The sequence below is a fragment of the Triticum aestivum genome, chromosome 4A, assembly GCF_018294505.1.
Source record: "Triticum aestivum cultivar Chinese Spring chromosome 4A, IWGSC CS RefSeq v2.1, whole genome shotgun sequence".
Lineage (NCBI taxonomy): Eukaryota > Viridiplantae > Streptophyta > Magnoliopsida > Poales > Poaceae > Triticum > Triticum aestivum.
The window spans coordinates 632404854-632424883 of record NC_057803.1 but is presented as its reverse complement, the minus strand read 5'-3'; the positions used below and the strand labels follow the sequence as shown (position 1 = coordinate 632424883).

Sequence of the window (20030 nt, the reverse complement as noted above, 5' to 3'; positions counted from 1 at the left end):
ATATGCAACAAATAACAAACTACTCAAGATCTTCCCTGCAGTTTTGTGGAGCTACTTAAGCAAAATAAAAGCTTACAAGATCTTCAGGCAGCAATAAAGCCCCATATCTGTAGTTCCCGGAACATATAGCTCAAGATTCAGTTTACATCTTATACTCTTCAGTAACATTGCTTTGCTAAAAAGAGAACACTAAATTAATTAAGACAGATTAGTGAGCCAGCCTGCAGAAACCATCATCATGTCTACTTCTCTAGAGCGAGACAAACGACTATCTCTAGACATGCCATTATTATCAACTCCTCAAAGTTCAAAGGTACTCCTTTTGAGAGATGAATTTAGAGAGTTGGGAGAGCAAACTGTAGAATTCTCAAAATGGACAGAAAAACCTCCGATTCTTGAGTACTGCCTGCAGATGCATTTTCAAGAATGGTTCCTATTGCAGCTGCAAGAACCGGAGGTTCATTACAAGATACTCCATTCACCCACTTACGCACGCCTGGGCAAACTATCAAGCTCACTGACAAAAGCCAAAAAACAATGTGACCACTGAACCAAAAGGGCTACTGAATAGTGACCTAATTCATCACAAGACCCCTATTGCCTCCAAGCTTGTCATCTTTTTGTTGATGAGAGTGGCCTTCTAACCTTAAGCATATTCAACCATACCTTGTCAATGCGCCGCGTCACAGGGCATCACCCTTTCTGCAAACATAGAATTGTCGATGTGATTCCAAAAAGGTGATGCCATGATACTATATAAATTGCCAATTAAGTAAGCACAATTAGTTGTATTAGCACCCAAAGTTTGGTCGGGAAAATTTGAAATGCAACTTTATATCTGATTAGAGATTCATTATTTTGTTTGTTCCACAAACTTATATGGAGTATTAATTAACATTTGTTCCCTAAATCACAAAAATGAAAAAGAAATATAGATACAACTATACCTTGTGGATTGTAGAAACTCATGTACGGAATCAAAGCACGAAATTTCTCGCTCTTCCATATCTCCTTCCAACGCTGTGACTTGACATTAATCTCGTAGATGCCCAGGTCCGTGGTCACGAAAACGGTATCACTGCCCTCAACGGATCCAATCAGTCTAAGTCTTTCATCGGTATTTTGGATGGGGAGAAGATTCCTGAGATCGATAATTGTACGTTGACTCCATGACGCAACTCTGTTGAAATCCATTTCTCTTGACCAGATGTGGAGGGTTAACCCATCCACATGTGCAAACCCCAAACTACCATCCTCCATCGCCATGAGGATAGCGGCACCGTGTATGCCACGCCCCACAAGCGGCACATCAACCAGTGATAAGCAACTACATCTCAAGTCGTACTTGAGAATTTCTACATGGCCATCACGAGCATACACGAGCATGAAGTGAAGTGCTTCTTTGACCAGGACAGGGGGCATTCGGCCGATGAATGCATCGTCTTCAAGATGAAGACCAGAGCAAGGCTCGCCCCAGTGACGGTTATCAAACACGGGGCATGGCCTGCTCCAGTCACCGGCCTCCGGCAAGGACACGCAGGCCTGCGCAACGCAACCATTCCAGTCAAAATCTGCACCCATGCCCAGGCCAACAAAGACCACCTGGAAGGGGCCCGCATGACACGCGCGGTGGTCGCAGCCAGGCACGGCGCAGAGCACCGCGGCGCCATAGCTGTCGTGCACCAGGTCGGGCTCCGGCAGGTCCTTCCGGCGGCCCGTCATGGGGTCCCAAACGACGACCGCGATGGGCAACATGTTCTCGTCTCCAAGGAGAACGCGGCCATGGCGGCAGTCCCACGCATCGTACTTGTGGTACCCGCTCCCGCAGTCGTCCTCGTCGGGAACGCGCGCGCTGAATTTCGTGGTGGGTGTGAAGAGATCTTTTCCCTCCAGCCAGGTACTATGAAGGAAGCCCAGCATGGGGGGAGGTCCATGGCGCTCACGGTAGCGGCCGCGGAAGCAAGGGCCGGTGAGGCGGCCGAGCCAGAGCTTGCTGGCGAGGGAGGCGCGCGCGAGGTGCTCTGGCTCGCCCGGCGGGAGGCGGAGGAAGATCTCCTCGAGGAGCTCGTCCGGCAGCGATGGTACCGGCGGCGGCATGGTTGGTGGAGGCGGCGAGGATGTCGGGAGGGGAAATTTTGAGCCGTGTTGTGTGGAGGAAGGCGGTTGCTCTCACGGTTCGGTTCAGCCAGCTCTGCGTGGGGTTTCCGACAGGTGGGGCCGGGAGGACAGTGAGGGCGGCTGGTTGGATGCTTGGTTTCCCTGCCTTTTTTGGAGAAGTGCATCCCTGCACGCAGTGCATCGACGGTGCGCGTACCATCGCGATTCGAACAGCTGAATGTGCTAATTGGAGTATAGGCGAACGTCTGGAGAGTGATATGTAGCGTATATGCGTATTTCAGAGGACCCCCACGGACAGCACGATCTGACACGCTGGTACGCACACAGACGAGAGGACAAACACGCCCGTACGGACCGACCAGAACGTCAGACCAGAGAAAGTGTGTGCTCTTGCGCTCACGTAGGAGCTCTCGCGGCAGCGCCCCCGCCAGGTAAACAAGAAGCCGCCGCCGGCCTAATCTCCCAGCCCCGGCCATCCCTGCGTCGTCCGAGGTCAGATCCGTCGTCCTTGTTGCGCGCTCTCTCCGCTCCCCCTACAGTTGGCCGCCTCGATGTCGTTTGGGGGCGGATGAAGCCCGCGCACGGCCCCCTCGGACAGCGGCCATGCCAGCTCCGCCGCCCGCCGCTGCCATGGCTGCGCCCGAGCGGCTGACCCACGACCAGCTCCTTTGGTGACGGCCACCGCTGCTCCGCCACTCGCCATGGCGCCCTCGGCTGCAATCGGCATGTTACCCCACAAGGAAGCAACGACGTCCATGGCGGCCCCTGACTCCACCACACATGCTGCCGCCGACTCCGTCCTTCCACTGCCGCCCCGGCAACATGCCAGTCCGAGACTCCCATGGCGCTCGCCGCACCCACCTCCGTTCTTGGCAGTGGCCGCGTGGTCAAAAAGCACATTAATAGTGCAATAATGCTACACCTACGAAAGCTTTACGTAAGGTTACGTGATGACTAGGAAGCGATTTGACGTGGCCGCAAAAGCCCGCGCACGCGCTGAGAGAAGGCTAATTAAAGAAAAAAAGGATAAAAGATAAAGCAGTACGTGCCGCTATTCACGCAAGAAAAAACAGAAACAGAGAGGCAGTCCGTTTTTCCTGATTTGCCAGATCGCCGCCGCCTGCTTTCGATCGCCGCCGCCTGCTGTCGATCATCCAAATTCCTCGAGGACTGGGAGGAGCCGAGGTTCAGTGTCTGCATCGTTCTTCCAGCTTTTCTTGGTCAAGTCAATGCATAGCTTGTGTGCTTCCGCTGTTTTTTAGTTTCTGTCAAGTCATCGGCACAGGGCGGCCTCTGCTTCTTCGCCTCCGTCGGCGCTGCGGCCGCCGTCTCGTCCATGATCAAGTTAATTAATAGCTTATGTGTTTCCGCTTATGTGCTACTCTTGCTCTTGGGTTCTTGTGAATGTTGGCATATTTCATCCAATTGTATTTCATCTACCTTTTATCATTTTTTATTAACATTCCAGCATTTAGGCCACTTCGTTACAGTTTTAGTTTTGCCTTCAAATGACAATAATTAATTTTTTCATGATTATAGGAATGGATGATGGAACGGTTGGTGTTCAAGAATCAAGTGACATGTGTATTTCAAGCGATGATGATGGCATTAAGCAACAAAATGAACGCAGCGCAGAACTTGAACATGAACATAGCGAAGCTCAACCAGATGCATTAGTTGCAGAACCTGAATTGGGGATGGCCTTTGACACCGAGAATGAGGTGCGAGAGTATTACATCAAATATGCTAAAGCAAAAGGCTTTGGTGTGACGAGAAGAAGTTCACACAGTGATGATAATGGGCAACTGAAGTACCTTACACTTTCTTGCTCTCGCTATGGTAAGACTCAATCGAAGTCAAGAAATATGTTGAAGCCAAATCCAACAGCCGGGATAGGATGTAAAGCTAAAATTAATATTGCACGTGGTCCGGATGGGAAGCTTCATCTTTCAACGGCGATTTTGGATCATAATCACACATTGAGTCCACAAAAATCTCGGTTATTCAGATGCAATAAAAAGTTAGATTTCCATGTCAAGAGAAGGCTTGAGCTGAATGACTGCGCTGGAATACGAGTAAACAAGAATTTTAATTCATTTGTTGTGGCAGCAGATGGTCATGACAACCTGACTTTTGGTGAGAAAAATTGTCGCAATTTTCTAGAGAAAACTAGAAGGTTAAAACTTGGTAGCGGTGATGCTGAAGCGGTTCGCGACTATTTTGTCAAAATGCAATCTGCCAATCCAAATTTTTTTAGTGTCATGGATGTTGATGATGAATCCCGACTTAGGAATGTTTTTTGGGCTGATGCCAGAAGTAGAGCAGTGTATGAGTCTTTTCATGATGTCATTACTTTTGACACGACATATTTGATGAACAAATATGATATGCCTTTTGCTTGTTTTGTTGGTGTGAATCATCATGGCCATTCAGTGCTACTTGGGTGTGCTTTATTATCAAATGAAGATACTGCAACATTTGTCTGGTTATTTCAAGCATGGCTTACATGTATGTCAAACCGTCGACCAAAAGCAATTATAACTGATCAAGCAAAAGCAATTCAGAATGGTGTGGAAGAAGTTTTCCCGGAATCTCGATACAGATGGTGCTTATGGCACATAATGAAGAAGATACCCGAGAAGTTGGGTGGGTATGATGAATATGATCACATAAAGGTTGCCATTGGCAACGCAGTTTATGATTCACTGACAATTACAGAGTTTGAAGTTGCTTGGATGCATATGCTTGAGAAGTATTGTCTTGCTGATAATGAATGGCTCAAAGGGCTTTATGAACATCGACACCGCTGGGTTCCAGCATTTGTGAAAGATGCCTTCTGGGTAGGTATGTCTACTACACAACGTAGTGAGAGTATGAATGCCTTCTTTGATGGATATGTTAATGCAAAAACTACATTGAAGCATTTTGTTACCCAATATGAGAATGCTCTTCGTGATAAAGTTGAGAAGGAGAATATTGCTGATTTTAATTCCTTCTATTCAACTATACCTTGTATCACACGCTTTGACATCGAGAAGCAATTTCAGTCGGCCTATACAAATTCGAAGTTCAAAGAATTTCAAGAAGAGCTAACAGACATTATGTACTGTGATCGAAAGTTAATACAAAAGCAAGGGGCAATAGCAACATATGAAATAACCGAGGATGTGTTAATTGACAAGGAAAAAGGATGGAGAAAAGATATTGTGTACCATGTATATTTCAATGAGGAAGAGTTTGAAGTTAAGTGTTCATGTCGCCGCTTTGAGTTCAGAGGTATTCTCTGTAGGCATATATTATGTGTGCTCACTCACATGAAAATAAAGGAGGTTCCTCCACAATACATCCATGATCGGTGGAAAAAGAATGTGAAAAGAAAGCATAACTTTATCAGATGCACATATGGCGGCATGGAAGACACACCTGTTGCAAAACGCTTTGATAGATTGTGTGAATCTTTCTACCCAATTGCGGAGATAGGCGCCATGTCAGATGCTTCATGCAATTCTTTGACTGAAAAGCTTCACGCTCTCAAAATTGAGTACTCTAGCAACTCAATTTCTAAAAATGACAAGAATCAGGTTGGCACACAGGAAGATGCGCCATCGGATGGGAAGACAACAAGTAAAACTATTCTAAGTCCAATACCTGTTAGATATGCTGGACGTCCTCCTTCATTGAGAAAGGAATCGAAGGTTGATAAGCTTATTCGTCAAGCAAACGATAAGAAGAAGAAAGCTGAACAAAGGGACAAGAAAAAAGCAGAACAGGAGAAAAAGAAAGCTGAACAAAGGGACAAGAAAAAGGCAGAACAGGAGAAGAAGAAAGCTGAACAGAAGGTATTGTTGCATATGTTACATTTGTTCATAAGCTACTTTTTTCTTCTTCTAAAAACTCACAATTTTTGCATTTATTTCAGGCTCACTCCACAAATTTAAACAACAAAAGGTGCAATAATAAAAGAAAACAACCAGAGGATGATATTGTACAACAAGATGTTACGGATTATGCGGTATCTAATTCTTGTTCTCCGTTGTTCAACAATATTATTTTCATCTGTTCTTTGTAGTTAACAGATTTGCAATTTGAAACAGAGTCAGGAAGGTGTTTATTTGCAAGGTGGAGCTTCTAGTAGCATACCTGAGGTATCTTTGGATCTCATCTTTTTATTTATAGTACACTTGAGAAATCCATGTCGTTATATGAATTTATTTGGAGCAGGGATCATTTGAGGTGGGCACTACCACTGGCAACATAAATCCAACACCAACAGCTGCAATACCATATGGAGGTTCATCGACAATGGTTATGCCTCCAATTCTAGGAGAATATACAAGCATGTTGTTTCAAGTTCAGCAAGGATCGACTCCAATGTCCGGTCCTACAGAATTACACTTTGATGGAACTGGAGGGCTGAACAATACGACGGACCAGAGTTAAACATGATTTATGTAATTTGAAGATGTTGGATACGAAAATTCCGATGCACTTGGCAATGTAATAGTTGAAAGGCACTCGTGCACTAGCGAGTAAACAAATCTATGTTTTATCATTTGATTTTTCCCCTAAAGTACTATAACAGAATAACAGATACAGAATTATTATACATTTGCAATTTTCATTGATATCTGTGTGGGTAACTCCCATGATTGATAGCTTCCAGTTTATTACACATGATTGGGAGCTTTCTATTCAAACTGTTTGTTTCAAGCATATGCGCACACATTACAAGCATGCTGGAGATTGTATGTCCTTCTTTTCATGTGCTTCAGGAATATGTAGTGTAAGGAGGCTTCCATGTCAACCTTGTCTAAATTGACAACAACTTGATACTCCCTCCGTAAACTAATATAAGAGTGTTTAGATCACTATTTTAGTTGTCTAAACGCTCTTATATTAGTTTACAGAGGGAGTACTTTTTATTTGTCATTTTGAACAATCAATGGCAGAATAATGGTACATAAAGATGTATGTTTCCTTTAATCTTTCCACAACTGAAACCTTGTATATTGATTTCATTGACACAAGGTCAGATCTTACAACAGCACCAATTCAAATAACTTGAAGTACAGTCTACAATCAACAAAAACTACATAAGCAATATCTATTTGGAACTTGCACATTCCAGTTTCGTCTCTTCCAGTGACACAAGCCTAATCTGCAACCTTCTCTCTTATGATTTGGTTAAACTGCACTTCATGTTTCTTGTCGAATTGCAGATAGTAGTAGGCTGGAGTGTCTAGCCGTCTATAGTCCTCTCCCTGCAAAACTGAACAAAATTCAAACTTTCACAAAATTCAGAACAAGAGATGGCAGAACTGCTAAGCTACCGTGTTCAATCTTGTACCTCGTCGATCTGGTCCAGCCGGGCGGGGCTGAGAACATCCACCTCGCCCCACTGCACGTTCAGGAGATCAGCTGGGAGGGGATGAGATCATCCAGGCCGCCACACCAAGAGAGAGTACGCCGCGCTAGGGTCGACCACAGCGCCGCCTCGCTACCTCGGAGGAGCCGGCGTTGACGCTGCTGACGATGAGTACATCACCTCCCCGCATCGCACGAGCCAGCAATGGCACATCCAACGAGGAGGAGGCCGCTGCAGGGGATCTCGCCGCGTCGGGCCGCCGCAGGGGATCTCGTTGCGTCGGGCCGCTGCTGCAGGGGGGCCGATCTGTGCGAGTCCGTCGTCGCCTGGGCGTCAGGCCGCCGCTCGCCCAGCCGATCTGTGCGAGTCGGCCGTCGTCGGGTGGTTGGGAGAGAAAGGGATGGGATTACCTTTTTTCCCACCGCAAGTTTTTCTCGTTCTCGCGCGGCCTCGTTTCTTTTTTCGTTCCTTCTTTCTCGCGCGGGCTTTTGCGGCCACGTCGGATCGCTTCCTAGTCATCACGTAACCTTACGTAGAGCTTTCGTAGGTGTAGTTAATAGTGTATCAGACAACAGCTCCCACACGCAACCGTCGTAAAAAAAATAGCCCTGCACGCCTGGTCATTTGCGTCAGTTCTGACATTGTTTTTGCTTGTATCCAGCTATGTATTCCCGTTTTACTGACTTTGACACTTTCCTTTGCACAGATCACCTCACGTAGCATGGCCGTCGATGCGCTGCGTGCATCTTCCGCTGCGTGCAGGATGGCTGCACTCGCCTTTTTTGCTGCTAGCTGAAGAGCTTCCGTTGCTAATTTGCTTGGACTATCGTCTCATCGGTGCTATTTGATCAAAGGCTATATCATCTAAGTACTGAACTTGCTTTGATCTCTCAATTTTTATTTCATATATATAAAAGATTTACCAGCAATGGAAAAAAAAAACCTTATGGTTGATGTTGAATGACCAGGCATCACACTTAGCTGGCAGAACTGCAAAATGAATCAATCTTGATTTATTTGTGTGTTGGCATTTTACATTGGCATATGCATTTTTCCTCCTCCTTCAACTTCAAACGTTAAATACGACGGACCATTCATTTTCTTTCACTAGGACATTAATGCCGGAGGCAAATCTTTTGGCATGCACAAAGACTGAAACCATAAAAACAAAATATGCGGAGATACTTGATATTACAAAAGCATATCTTATGTTGATTCTATCTAGGAATAATTTCATAAAGAAAATGACACAACTAATTATCTTTTATTCATTTACATCAATTATGTGCACCAATTCCATCATTCTTGTTGACATAAGGCTATGTACCCGCTTGGTCCTTATGGCATGTGAGGGCATGTACACTATTTGATAAGTAGTCTTCTCATGTCTTCAATGCCACTGAAAGAAGACAATAAACCGGGAGCAGCTATTTGGTGCCCAGCTGCAAACAGTAATTTTTTCATTCATAATATAAAAATTCAAAACAAAACAAAAACCTGAATTTTCCTTGTGCATCCATCTTTTATGAAAATGTACTTTCAAATAAAATATTTTCCTTATGCATCCATGTTTTATGTTTTTGCATTTGGGAACTAATTTTAAGCTTTTGGTTATTACATTTTTTATCTAGTGCTCTTTCATATAGATACAAAGTGGAATAATCTTCTTTGCACTATTTGAAGGTGTATGTTTTTGGATGAAATGCTATAGTTAAATTCGGTTGTGTTTATTTTGCTTCCATTTCATTTGTTACACATTGGTACAACACAATAGGATAGGGATCACTTCACTTTTTTTTTGCTTTAAAGAAGTGTAAATATGATAACGGAATCTCGCGGTGTACATTTCAATGTGGTGCCCCGGGGTTGATCTACCCACTGGTAGAAAAAGGGCCTATAGTCCCGGTTCGTAAGGGTCTTTAGTCCCGGTTCCAGAACCGAGACTAAAGTGTCGGTACTAATACCTCCCCCCTTTAGTCCCGGTTCAATCCAGAACCGGGACTAAAGGCCCTCCACGTGGGCAGTGCGCAGAGCCCAGTCAGGAGACCCTTTGGTCCCGGTTGGTGGCACCAACCGGGACCAATAGGCATCCACGCGTCAGCACTTCTGTGGCTGGGGTTTTTGTTTTTTTTTGAAAGGGGGGGGGGTTGGGGGTTTTGGGGGGTTAATTTAGGTGTTTCCTATATTGTGTTAGCTAGCTATAATTAATAGAGAGAAGTGTCCTCTGTTATGTCCGTGCTTGGTCAACGCTACGTACTATACATACGTATAGAGAGGACTAGACACGCTAGCTAGCTAGTAAGCAAACGAAGGAAACAGAACATCGTCATGAACATATATGCATACAGAGAGAAGTGATATCGACCACCTCTCCTTCTCCGAGAGATTGGTCGAACAACAAGTTCTCGTATATCTATCTGACACTACCGGCTACATATATACAATAATTATCTCTTACAAATATAATCATACGGACTCAGGGTCCACATAGAATTCTCCGTCTTCAGGGATCACGTGGTCAAGAAAGAATGCCGCCAATTCCTCTTGAATTGCTCGCATGCGAGCTGGTGCTAGGAGTTCATCCCGCTTCCAAAACATTTAATTTGAAGAAGGGGGTCAATACATACATATATATATATATATATATATATAAATGAATGAAACTCAACACAAATGATGGTAATAAAATAAAATTGTGAATGTTGTTATTTACGTACTTCATATTGTTCGTTAGAGTACCCGCCCCACTCACAGGCCGTGTGGCGGATGGACTCGCAGATGTAGTATCCACAGAAATCATTCCCTTGTTCCTGCCACAACCACTTTACAAGAAATAGAGGTCAATCAAACTGATAAGCAAGAATGCTAAATGGTATTGATGAAACTAGCGCTTGAATCACTAGGAGATGCGCGGAACATGGTACTATAGTACTTACTTTCGGGTGTCTACATTTCAGCTCCTTCGGCAGTCCCGGAACTGTTTTGGTGAATTTTTGCCAAACCCTGCCGGACAAAGAAAACAATTACTTGATATCAGGAAATGAACAAAGTTGCTGATATGGTGGATAATGATCGATTTAACTTACTTCTTGAGGATTTCAGTCATGTCCGCATACTCCTGGGGATCTTTTCGTTTAGAGTCCAAGACGGTTACTACTCCCTGCTTAAGCTTAATCTCTAGGAGAATATAGTGGAAACTGCACACACATGCATAACTCATGAATTACATTACTATAACCTTGACTAATATATAAGGGAAACCGAATACGCACAAGACAGTAACACTCACCTGAAGTTGTAAGGAAAGAGTATTATATCTTTGTTTTGATTTATTACGAACGATCGTAGCAAGTTGGCCTCGGTAGCCGCAGCATGAAGTTTAACCTGAGTTGCATCTATGAGATATGTGTTAATGAACCCAATATCACCGACTTGTCTTTTCTTCAATTCGGCGATCTTCAATCTGCATAATATAGTGAGGATGATTATAAATACATGCAATGAAAGAGCTAAGCTATATAGAGAAACTTAATGACAGTAGTAGTACTACTTACAGACAGTAGCAGGCGACCGTTGTTTTATCGAGGGCCAATTGATTGAAAAACTGATAGAACTCCTCAAATGGAACAGGCAACAGACCAATTCCAACGAGGTCATGCTCCTTTTTAACTTTCACATACAAAGTACTCCTCCCCCCAGAGTCTCTGCAGATTTTCAAGTATCAATCATGCAATCTTCGCATCATCGTTGATAGAGATCTTTCATCTTTGACGAGAGGCTTCCCGTACTCGTATCTTTGTATCTGCACGTCCATGGGTTCATAATGTACTTCGTCGGGCAGGTAATCTGCAAGATTGCTATAACCGGGTACCATCCTCGGATCATTAGCGACGTTGTGGCTAGGCACCTTGAGCGGGGGGCACGATTGCTTCGCTTGTTCGCCGAGCTGGGCAATTTGTTTCCCAGCTCGTCGTTCTTTCAGCCTTTGATCACTGACAGTACTTCCCGACCGCTCCGCTTCGGCAAATTCCTTTCCAATAATGCGGTCATAGTTTCCTTTCGGCGGACCAGACTTCGGTGGTTTTGTCAGGGCAGCTAGAGTGCGCTTCACTTTCACCCGATATACCTTCTCCTCCGGAGGTGGATGTTTCTTTGCTTTCACCCCTTCAAAGAAGTTCCTCACTTCTTCTCACGCGATCTCGGCGTTCTCCTCTAGGGTCCTCTCATATGGTAACTTCTCTGAAGTCTTCAGAGAAGGACCAAATCTGTATGTCCTCCCGCCTCTGGTTGTACTGCTAGACGCCGACCGAGCAGATGGAGCGGTTGTCTTCTTTACTTGCTTAAGAGGCGGAGGAGAAGGACTACGATGCGCCGGAGCAGCTGGAGCGGCGGCAGGTCTCTTCCGCCCTTGCTGACGAGGCGAAGAAGGAGGAGGCTGGCTGCTCGGGCGCGTCGGCGCAGGCGGAGAAGGAGGCGGAGTGCCGCCACGCGCCGGAGAAGGAGCCGGCCGAGGGCCCTGATCGTCACTCGCCGGAGGAGGCGGTGGAGGCGGAGTGCCCTGACTCGCCGGAGGAGGAGGAGGAGGCGGTGGCGTCCAGTTCGGAAGGTTGATGAGCTCCTTCCGCCATAGGCATGGAGTCTTCAGAGCAGACCCCAGCTGAGTCTCCCCTTCACCGGTAGGGTGGTCAAGCTGGAGGTCCTCAAATCCCTCCGTTATCTCATCCACCATCACCCTAGCATATCCTTCTGGAATCGGCCGGCAGTGAAAAGTTGCGCCGGGTTTAGTAGGATAAACAGAGCCAACAGCCGCCTTGACCTTCAAATTCATCCATTGTGTCATAAGGTGGCAATTTTGAGACTCCGTTATAGCATCCACGGGATAGCTGGCAGGAGCCGTCAAGGCATGCTCCAGCTGAAGCAGCTCGGTGGAAGCCACGCTGCTTCTGCACTGAGATGGCGGGGTAGCTTTGGGGAAGGCTTCGGCAGTACGTTTGCTGCGATTTGCTTCTCGTTCCTCTATCGCGTCTACCCTTGCTTGCAGCGCCTGTATTTGGGTCTGCTGCACTTTTTTCCTCCTCTCATGGGATTTGTAACCGCCTGCGTCCGGAAACCCAACCTTCCACGGAATGGAGCCTGGCGTGCCTCGTGTCCGTCCAGGGTGCTCCGGATTCCTGAGGGCCATTGTGAGCTCGTCGTTCTCTCTGTCTGGAAAGAACGTCCCTTCCTGCGCTGCTTTGATATACTGCTTAAGCTTACTGACTGGTATGTCCATTTGATCGTTCGTCCAAATGCACTTCCCTGTTACAGGGTCCAGGGTTCCGCCAGCCCCGAAGAACCAAGTCCGGCAATGGTCTGGCCAGTTAATTGTCTCTGGTTCGATCCCTTTATGAACCAGATCATTCTCAGTCTTGGACCACTTAGGCCAGGCTACGAGGTAGCCACCTGACCCCGTGCGATGGTGAAGCTTCTTCTTCGCAGCATTTTGCTTGTTTGTCGCCGACATCTTCTTACTCTTTTCTGATGTCTTGTGGGCCACAAATGCGGGCCAGTGATCTCTGATCTTCTCATATCTGCCCTTAAATTCTGGTGTCTCATTATTTTCGACAAACTTATTTAGCTCTTTCTTCCACCTCCTGAATAGTTCTGCCATCCTCTTCAGAGCAAAAGACTTGATTAATTTCTTTTTAACTGGGTTCTCTGCATTATCCTCAGGCGGTAGGGTGAAATTTGACTTCAGCTCAGTCCAAAGATCATTTTTCTGCATATCATTGACATAAGACACCTCAGGGTCTTCTGTAGCCGGCTTAAACCATTGCTGGATGCTTATCGGGATCTTGTCCCTAACCAGAACCCCGCACTGAGCAACAAATGCGTTCTTTGTCTGGAAGGGTTCAATAGGTTGGTCGTCGGGCGCGATTGCTATGATCTCAAACTTTTCATCCGAGCTCAACTTTTTCTTCCGGCCTCGTCTCTTTACCGAAGTTGTGCTCGATTCGGAGGGCTAGAAAAAAGAACAAATACTTAATTAATATGTGTACATACCAAAACAATGAATGCATCAATCAGCTAGTCAGCATAGGCTTAACTAATATATATACCTGGCCGGACTCGGTTCGGTCACCGGAGCCGTCATCACGGTCTCCTTCTTGCACCGGCATTGGGTCACCGGAGCCGTCCTCATGTTCTTCTTCTTGCACCGGCATTAGGTCACCGTAGCCAGCTTGTTCACCCTCTCCTTCCAGACCATCGGTTTCGTTGAGAAACAACGAGATGGCATCACTTCCTTCTGCGATTATGTCCCTCAACAACGCTTCTTTTGTTGCTTCGTCTAGGGCGGTGTCCATAGTTTCTACAAATATTTACAGCATGGCAATTATTATTCAAACATGACAGATGGATATATTAGTGCCAAACATAGAACTAGCTACCTAATCATAGTAAGCTATCGGGAGGGGGTATATATCGAAAACGACGACACTACATCTATGTCCCTCGACGACCCTCATTCCCGATAAAAAAAGAGGAAGAAGAAGAAAAAAAGAGGAGGAGAAAGAATAGAGGAGAAGAATCTCCTCTATTCTTTCTTCTCCTCTAGTGTCAAAGGATTCAACAAAACCATGTCTTCATCATTAGGCAAAAGTAACATGTGCATGATGGTACGAAGCTCTTCAAAGTTGTTCTGGAACGGAGTCCCAGATAGGATAATTCGCTTTTTGGTACAAAGTTCAGAAAGAGCTTTCTGAATATCGCTATTTGGAAGGCCTTTGCTGAATTTGTACCAAAAGGCGGATTATTCTATCCGGGACTCCATTCCAAAACAACTTTGCAGAACTTCGTACCAACATGCCCTGGTTACTTCCGGCTAATGATGAAGGCATGGATTTCTTCAATACTTTGACGCTAGGAAACCTCTCTCGACCCCTCGGCGATCCTCGACCCCTCGAACCCTCGACGACCCTGGAACCCTCGACCCCTAGACGACCCTCTTCTTCCTCTCATGTTCGAGAGGATCGCCGAGGGGTCGGGAGGTTGCCTAGTGTCAAAGGATTCAACAAAACCATGTCTTCATCATTAGGCGAAAGTAACATGTGCATGATGGTACGAAGCTCTTCAAAGTTGTTCTGGAACGGAGTCCCAGATAGGATAATTCGCTTTTTGGTACAAAGTTCAGAAAGAGCCTTCCGAATATCACTATTTGGAAGGCCTTTGCTGAATTCGTACCAAAAGGCGGATTATTCTATCCGGGACTCCATTCTAGAACAACTTTGCAGAACTTCGTACCAACATGCCCTGATTACTTCCGGCTAATGATGAAGGCATGGATTTCTTCAATACTTGACACTAGGAAACCTCTCTCGACCCCTCGGCGATCCTCGACCCCTCGAACCCTCGACGACCCTGGAAGAAGAAGAAGAAGAAGAAGAAGAAGAAGAAGAAGAAGAAGATTTTTGCTTTCTTCTTCTCCTCTTCTTTTTCTTCTTTTTTCTTCTTCTTATTTATTTCTCCTCTTATTTTCCTCTCCTCTTCTTCTTTCTTTCCTCTTCTTATTTTCTTCTTTCCTATCCTTCTTTTTCTAAAATTGTAACTTTTTTGCATATATAAAACTCTTCTAAAATTGTAACTTTCTATATAAAACTTTCCTATCGGGAGGGGGAGAAGATCGAAGAAAAAAAAGATGAAAAAAAAGAGGAGAAGAAGAAAGGAATAGAGGAGAATAGAAAAAAATTCTATTTTTTCTTCTTCTCCTCTATTCCTTTCTTCTTCTCCTCTTCCTTTTCTTCCTCTCCTCGTCTTCTCCTTCTTCCTCTCCACTAACATAAAATGCACTAACCTAAAATGCAACAAACATAAAATGCACTAAATCGATCAACTAACCTAAAATCAGTGATAAAATGCACTAACCTAAAATTGATATCTACTAACAACTTAAAAAAATAGTACATATATGAAAAAATAAATATATGAAAAAAAACATCATCATATCATCAACAGAAAAAAAACATCATCATATCATCAACATCATCATATCATCAACCTAAAATCAGTGATAAAAAGGGCGCCGGCGGCCGGACCGAAAGTGGCGGCGTGTGGTCAGGGCGACGGCGACGGGGTTGGGGAAGGGGCGGCGCGCGCGGCGACGATGACGGGGTCAGGGAAGGGGCGGCGCGCGGCGGGCGCGGGCGGGGCGGGCTCGGGGACGGGGCGGGGCGACGACGGGCTCGGGGACGGGGCGGGGCGACGGCGCGGGGACGGGGCGGGGCGGGCTCGAGGACGGGGCGGGCCGACGACGGGGTCGACGACGGGCTCGGGGACGGGGCGGGGCGACGGCGGCGGGCGCGGGGCGACGGCGACAACGACGGGGTCAGGGAAGGGGCGGCGCGGGGCGACGACGGGCTCGGGGCGGCGCGCGGCGGGCGCGGGACGACGGCGCGGGGCGACGACGGGCTCGGGGCGGCGACGACGACGACGAACGGCCTGGGGGCGAATGGGAGCGGTTGGCCAAAATTTCACAAGTGTTGGCTTATATAGCCAGAGCAATGGTCCCGGTTCGTGACACCAACCGGGACTAATGCCCCTCTTTGGTCCCGGTTGGTGCCACGAACCGGGACCAAAGGCCAATTTTCAGCAGCCGAAAGGGCGGGAAGCGGCGGCCTTTGGTCCCGGTTGGTGGCACCAACCGGGACTAAAGGGGGGCATTGGTCACGGTTGGTGCCACGAACCGGGACCAATGCCCCCTTTAGTCCCGGTTGGTGCTGCCAACCGGGACCAATGACCTTTGCTGCCCCGCGCCCAAAAGTTTAGTCCCACATTGCTAGCTGAAGGGCGCCGGCACTGGTTTATAAGCGCGGGTGTGCCTCCCCATTCGAGCTCCTCTCTAATGCAGGCTTTCGGGCCTAAACTTGCTACTGCCTGTGGGCCTATTGGGCCTTCTGCGGGCCTGAATCCTGGCCCATGTAGGGTTTCTAGTCGTATTCAGGCCGTGGAGGCCCAGTAGGAGGCATTTTTTTTGGTTTTTTCTTTTTTATTTCTACATTTTTTTGGTTTTTTATTTTTTTTATTTCTACTTACAACTAAATACTTACAGTTTTTTAGTGATTTCTTTTTCCTTTTAGGTCACAAAAATTATAAACTTTCTGTTAGTGCCATTAGTTTTAAATTTTGAATAGTTTAAATTTGAATTTTTAAAAATTTGTGTGAATCACTAGTTTATGAATAACTTTACTAGAAAAATAGAATTTTTTTTCTATTTATTTTTTATTTATACTTACAACTAAATACTTATAGTTTTTTAGTGATTTCTTTTTGATTTTAGGTCACAAAAATTATAAACTTTCTGTTAGTGCCATTAGTTTTAAATTTTGAATAGTTTAAATTTGAATTTTTAAAAAAATTTGTGAATCACTAGTTTATGAATAACTTTACTATAAAAAGATGGTCCCCTGGACAACAAATACAACTCATCACAAACAGTGTTGTCACCTCTGAGACGTGTTTCCAACCAACTGCTGAAAGTCCTGATGTGTTCACATGTAATCCAGTCGTCGCACTGCTCCGGGTGTTTGAAGCGCAGACTGTTCTTGTGTTCATCGACATACGGGGTCACCAAGGTAGAGTTCTGTAGAACTGTGTAGTGTGCTTGAGACCAAGAATATTCGTCCCTGCATATTATTGAGTCTCTTCCAAGAGTGTCTTTTCCAGTCAGTCTCCCCTCATACCGCGATTTAGGGAGACCTATCTTGTTAAGGCCAGGAATGAAGTCAACACAAAACCCGATAACATCCTCTGTTTGATGGCCCGTGGAGATGCTTCCTTCTGGCCTAGCGCGGTTACGGACATATTTCTTTAGGACTCCCATGAACCTCTCAAAGGGGAACATATTGTGTAGAAATATGGGCCCCAGGATGACAATCTCGTCGACTGGATGAACTAGGACGTGCGTCATGATATTGAAGAAGGATGGTGGGAACACCAGCTCGAAACTGACAAGACATTGTGCCACATCACTCCTTAGCCTTGGTACGATTTCTGGATCGATCACCTTCTGAGAGACTGCATTGAGGAATGCACATAGCTTCACAATGGCTAATTGGACGTTTTCCGGTAGAAGCCCCCTCAATGCAACCGGAAGCAGTTGCGTCATAATCACGTGGCAGTCATGAGACTTTAGGTTCTGAAACTTTTTCTCTGGCATATTTATTATTCCCTTTATATTCGACGAGAAGCCAGTCGTGACCTTCATACTGAGCAGGCATTCAAAAAAGATTTATTTCTCTTCTTTCGTAAGAGCGTAGCTGGCAGGACCTTTATACTGCTTCGGAGGCATGCCGTCTTTTTCGTGCAAACGTTGCAGGTCCTCCCGTGCCTCAGGTGTATCTTTTGTCTTCCCATACACGCCCAAGAAGCCTAGCAGGTTCACGCAAAGGTTCTTCGTCACGTGCATCACGTCGATTGAGGAGCGGACATCTAGGTCTTTCCAGTAGGGTAGGTCCCAAAATATAGATTTCTTCTTCCACATGGGTGCGTGTCCCTCAGCGTCATTCGGAACAGCTAGTCCACCGGGACCCTTTCCAAAGATTACGTAGTGTAAATCATTGACTATAGCAAGCACGTGATCACCGGTGCGCATGGCGGGCTTCTTCCGGTGATCTGCCTCGCCTTTGAAATGCTTGCCTTTCTTTCGACATTGATGGTTGGTCGGAAGAAATCGACGACGGCCCAGGTACACATTCTTCCTGCATTTGTCCAGGTATATACTTTCAGTGTCCTCTAAACAGTGCGTGCATGCGTGGTATCCTTTGTTTGTCTGTCCTGAAAGGTTACTGAGAGCGGGCCAATCGTTGATGGTCACGAACAGCAACGCCTTAAGGTTAAATTCCTCCTGTCTGTGCTCATCCCACGTACGTACACCATTTCCATTCCACAGCTATAAAAGTTCTTCAACTAATGACCTTAGATACACATCAATTTCGTTGCCGGGTTGCTTAGGGCCTTGGATGAGAACTGGCATCATAATGAACTTCCGCTTCATGCACATCCAAGGAGGAAGGTTATACATACATAGAGTCACGGGCCAGGTGCTGTGATTGCTGCTCTGCTCCCCGAAAGGATTAATGTCATCCGCGCTTAATTCAAACCATACATTCCTTGAGTCCTTTGCAAACTCATCCCAGTACTTTCTCTCGATTTTTTTCCACTGCGACCCGTCAGCGGGTGCTCTCAACTTCCCATCTTTCTTTCGGTTCTCACTGTGCCATCGCATCAACTTGGCATGCTCTTCGTTTTTGAACAGACGTTTCAACCGTGGTATTATAGGAGCATACCACATCACCTTCGCAGGAACCCTCTTCCTGAGGGGCTCGCTGTCAACATCACCAGGGTCATCTCGTCTGATCTTATACCGCAACGCACCGCATATCGGGCATGCGTTCAGATCCTTGTATGCACCGCGGTAGAGGATGCAGTCATTAGGGCATGCATGTATCTTCTCCACCTCCAATCCTAGAGGGCATACGACCTTCTTTGCTGCGTATGTACTGTCGGGTAATTCGTTATCCTTTGGAAGCTTCTTCTTCAATATTTTCAGTAGCTTCTCAAATCTTTTGTCAGCCACAGCATTCTCTGCCTTCCACTGCAGCAATTCCAGTACGGTACCGAGCTTTGTGTTGTCATCTTCGCAATTGGGGTATAACCCTTTTTTGTGATCCTCTAACATGCGATCGAACTTCAGCTTCTCCTTTTGACTAATGCATTGCGTCCTTGCATCGACAATGACCCGGCGGAGATCATCATCATCGGGCACATCGTCTGGTTCCTCTTGATCTTCAGCAGCTTCACCCGTTGCAGCATCATTGGGCACATCGTCTGGTTCCTCTTGATCTTCACCAGCTCCCCCCGTTGCAGCATCACCGTATTCAAGGGGCACATAGTTGTCATCGTAGTCTTCTTCTTCGCCGTCTTCCATCATAACCCCTATTTCTCCGTGCCTCGTCCAAACATTATAGTGTGGTATGAAACCCTTATAAAGCAGGTGGGAGTGAAGGATTTTCCGGTTAGAGTAAGACCTCGTATTCCCACATTCAGTGCATGGACAACACATAAAACCATTCTGCTTGTTTGCCTCAGCCGCATCGAGAAACTCATGCACGCCCTTAATGTACTCGCGGGTGTGTCTGTCACCGTACATCCATTGCCGATTCATCTGCGTGCATTATATATAATTAAGTGTCCAAATTAATAGAAGTTCATCATCACATTAAAACCAAAGTGCATACATAGTTTTCATCTAATAACATATAGCTCTCCAGAGCATCTAATTAATTAAACCATACATTGAAACTATGTAAAACATTTCAATGCGAAAACAAATGCGATCATAATCGCAACCAAGGTAACAATTGATCCAACGGCATAATGATACCAAGCCTCGGTATGAATGGCATATTTTCCAATCTATCTAATCTTCAAGCGCATTGCATCCATCTTGATCTTGTGATCATCGACGACATCCGCAACATGCAACTCCAATATCATCTTCTCCTCCTCAATT

General features: G+C 45.9%; 2 protein-coding genes and 1 long non-coding RNA gene across 3 annotated transcripts; 1 reads left to right on the top strand and 2 right to left on the bottom strand.

The window, feature by feature from the left end:
* Window positions 1-254: 254 nt before the first annotated feature.
* LOC123082776 (uncharacterized) lies at window positions 255-2139 on the bottom strand. The gene is made up of 2 exons (XM_044505027.1): window positions 948-2139; window positions 255-702 (listed from the first exon to the last, which is right to left on the bottom strand). Exons 1-2 carry the CDS (start codon window positions 2095-2097, stop codon window positions 671-673), a joined length of 1182 nt encoding a protein of 393 aa, XP_044360962.1. The 5' UTR covers window positions 2098-2139; the 3' UTR covers window positions 255-670.
* Window positions 2140-3027: 888 nt separating this feature from the next.
* Window positions 3028-6743, top strand: LOC123082775 (protein FAR1-RELATED SEQUENCE 6). Its single transcript, XM_044505026.1, has 5 exons — window positions 3028-3303; window positions 3658-5957; window positions 6038-6130; window positions 6213-6263; window positions 6340-6743. The coding sequence occupies exons 2-5, from the start codon at window positions 3660-3662 to the stop codon at window positions 6556-6558; spliced, it is 2661 nt and encodes an 886-aa protein (XP_044360961.1). The 5' UTR covers window positions 3028-3303; window positions 3658-3659; the 3' UTR covers window positions 6559-6743.
* Window positions 6744-7103: 360 nt separating this feature from the next.
* On the bottom strand, window positions 7104-7908 carry LOC123082774 (uncharacterized). Its single transcript, XR_006439113.1, has 2 exons — window positions 7466-7908; window positions 7104-7379 (listed from the first exon to the last, which is right to left on the bottom strand). It is a non-coding gene; the product is annotated as an uncharacterized lncRNA (long non-coding RNA).
* Window positions 7909-20030: the final 12122 nt, after the last annotated feature.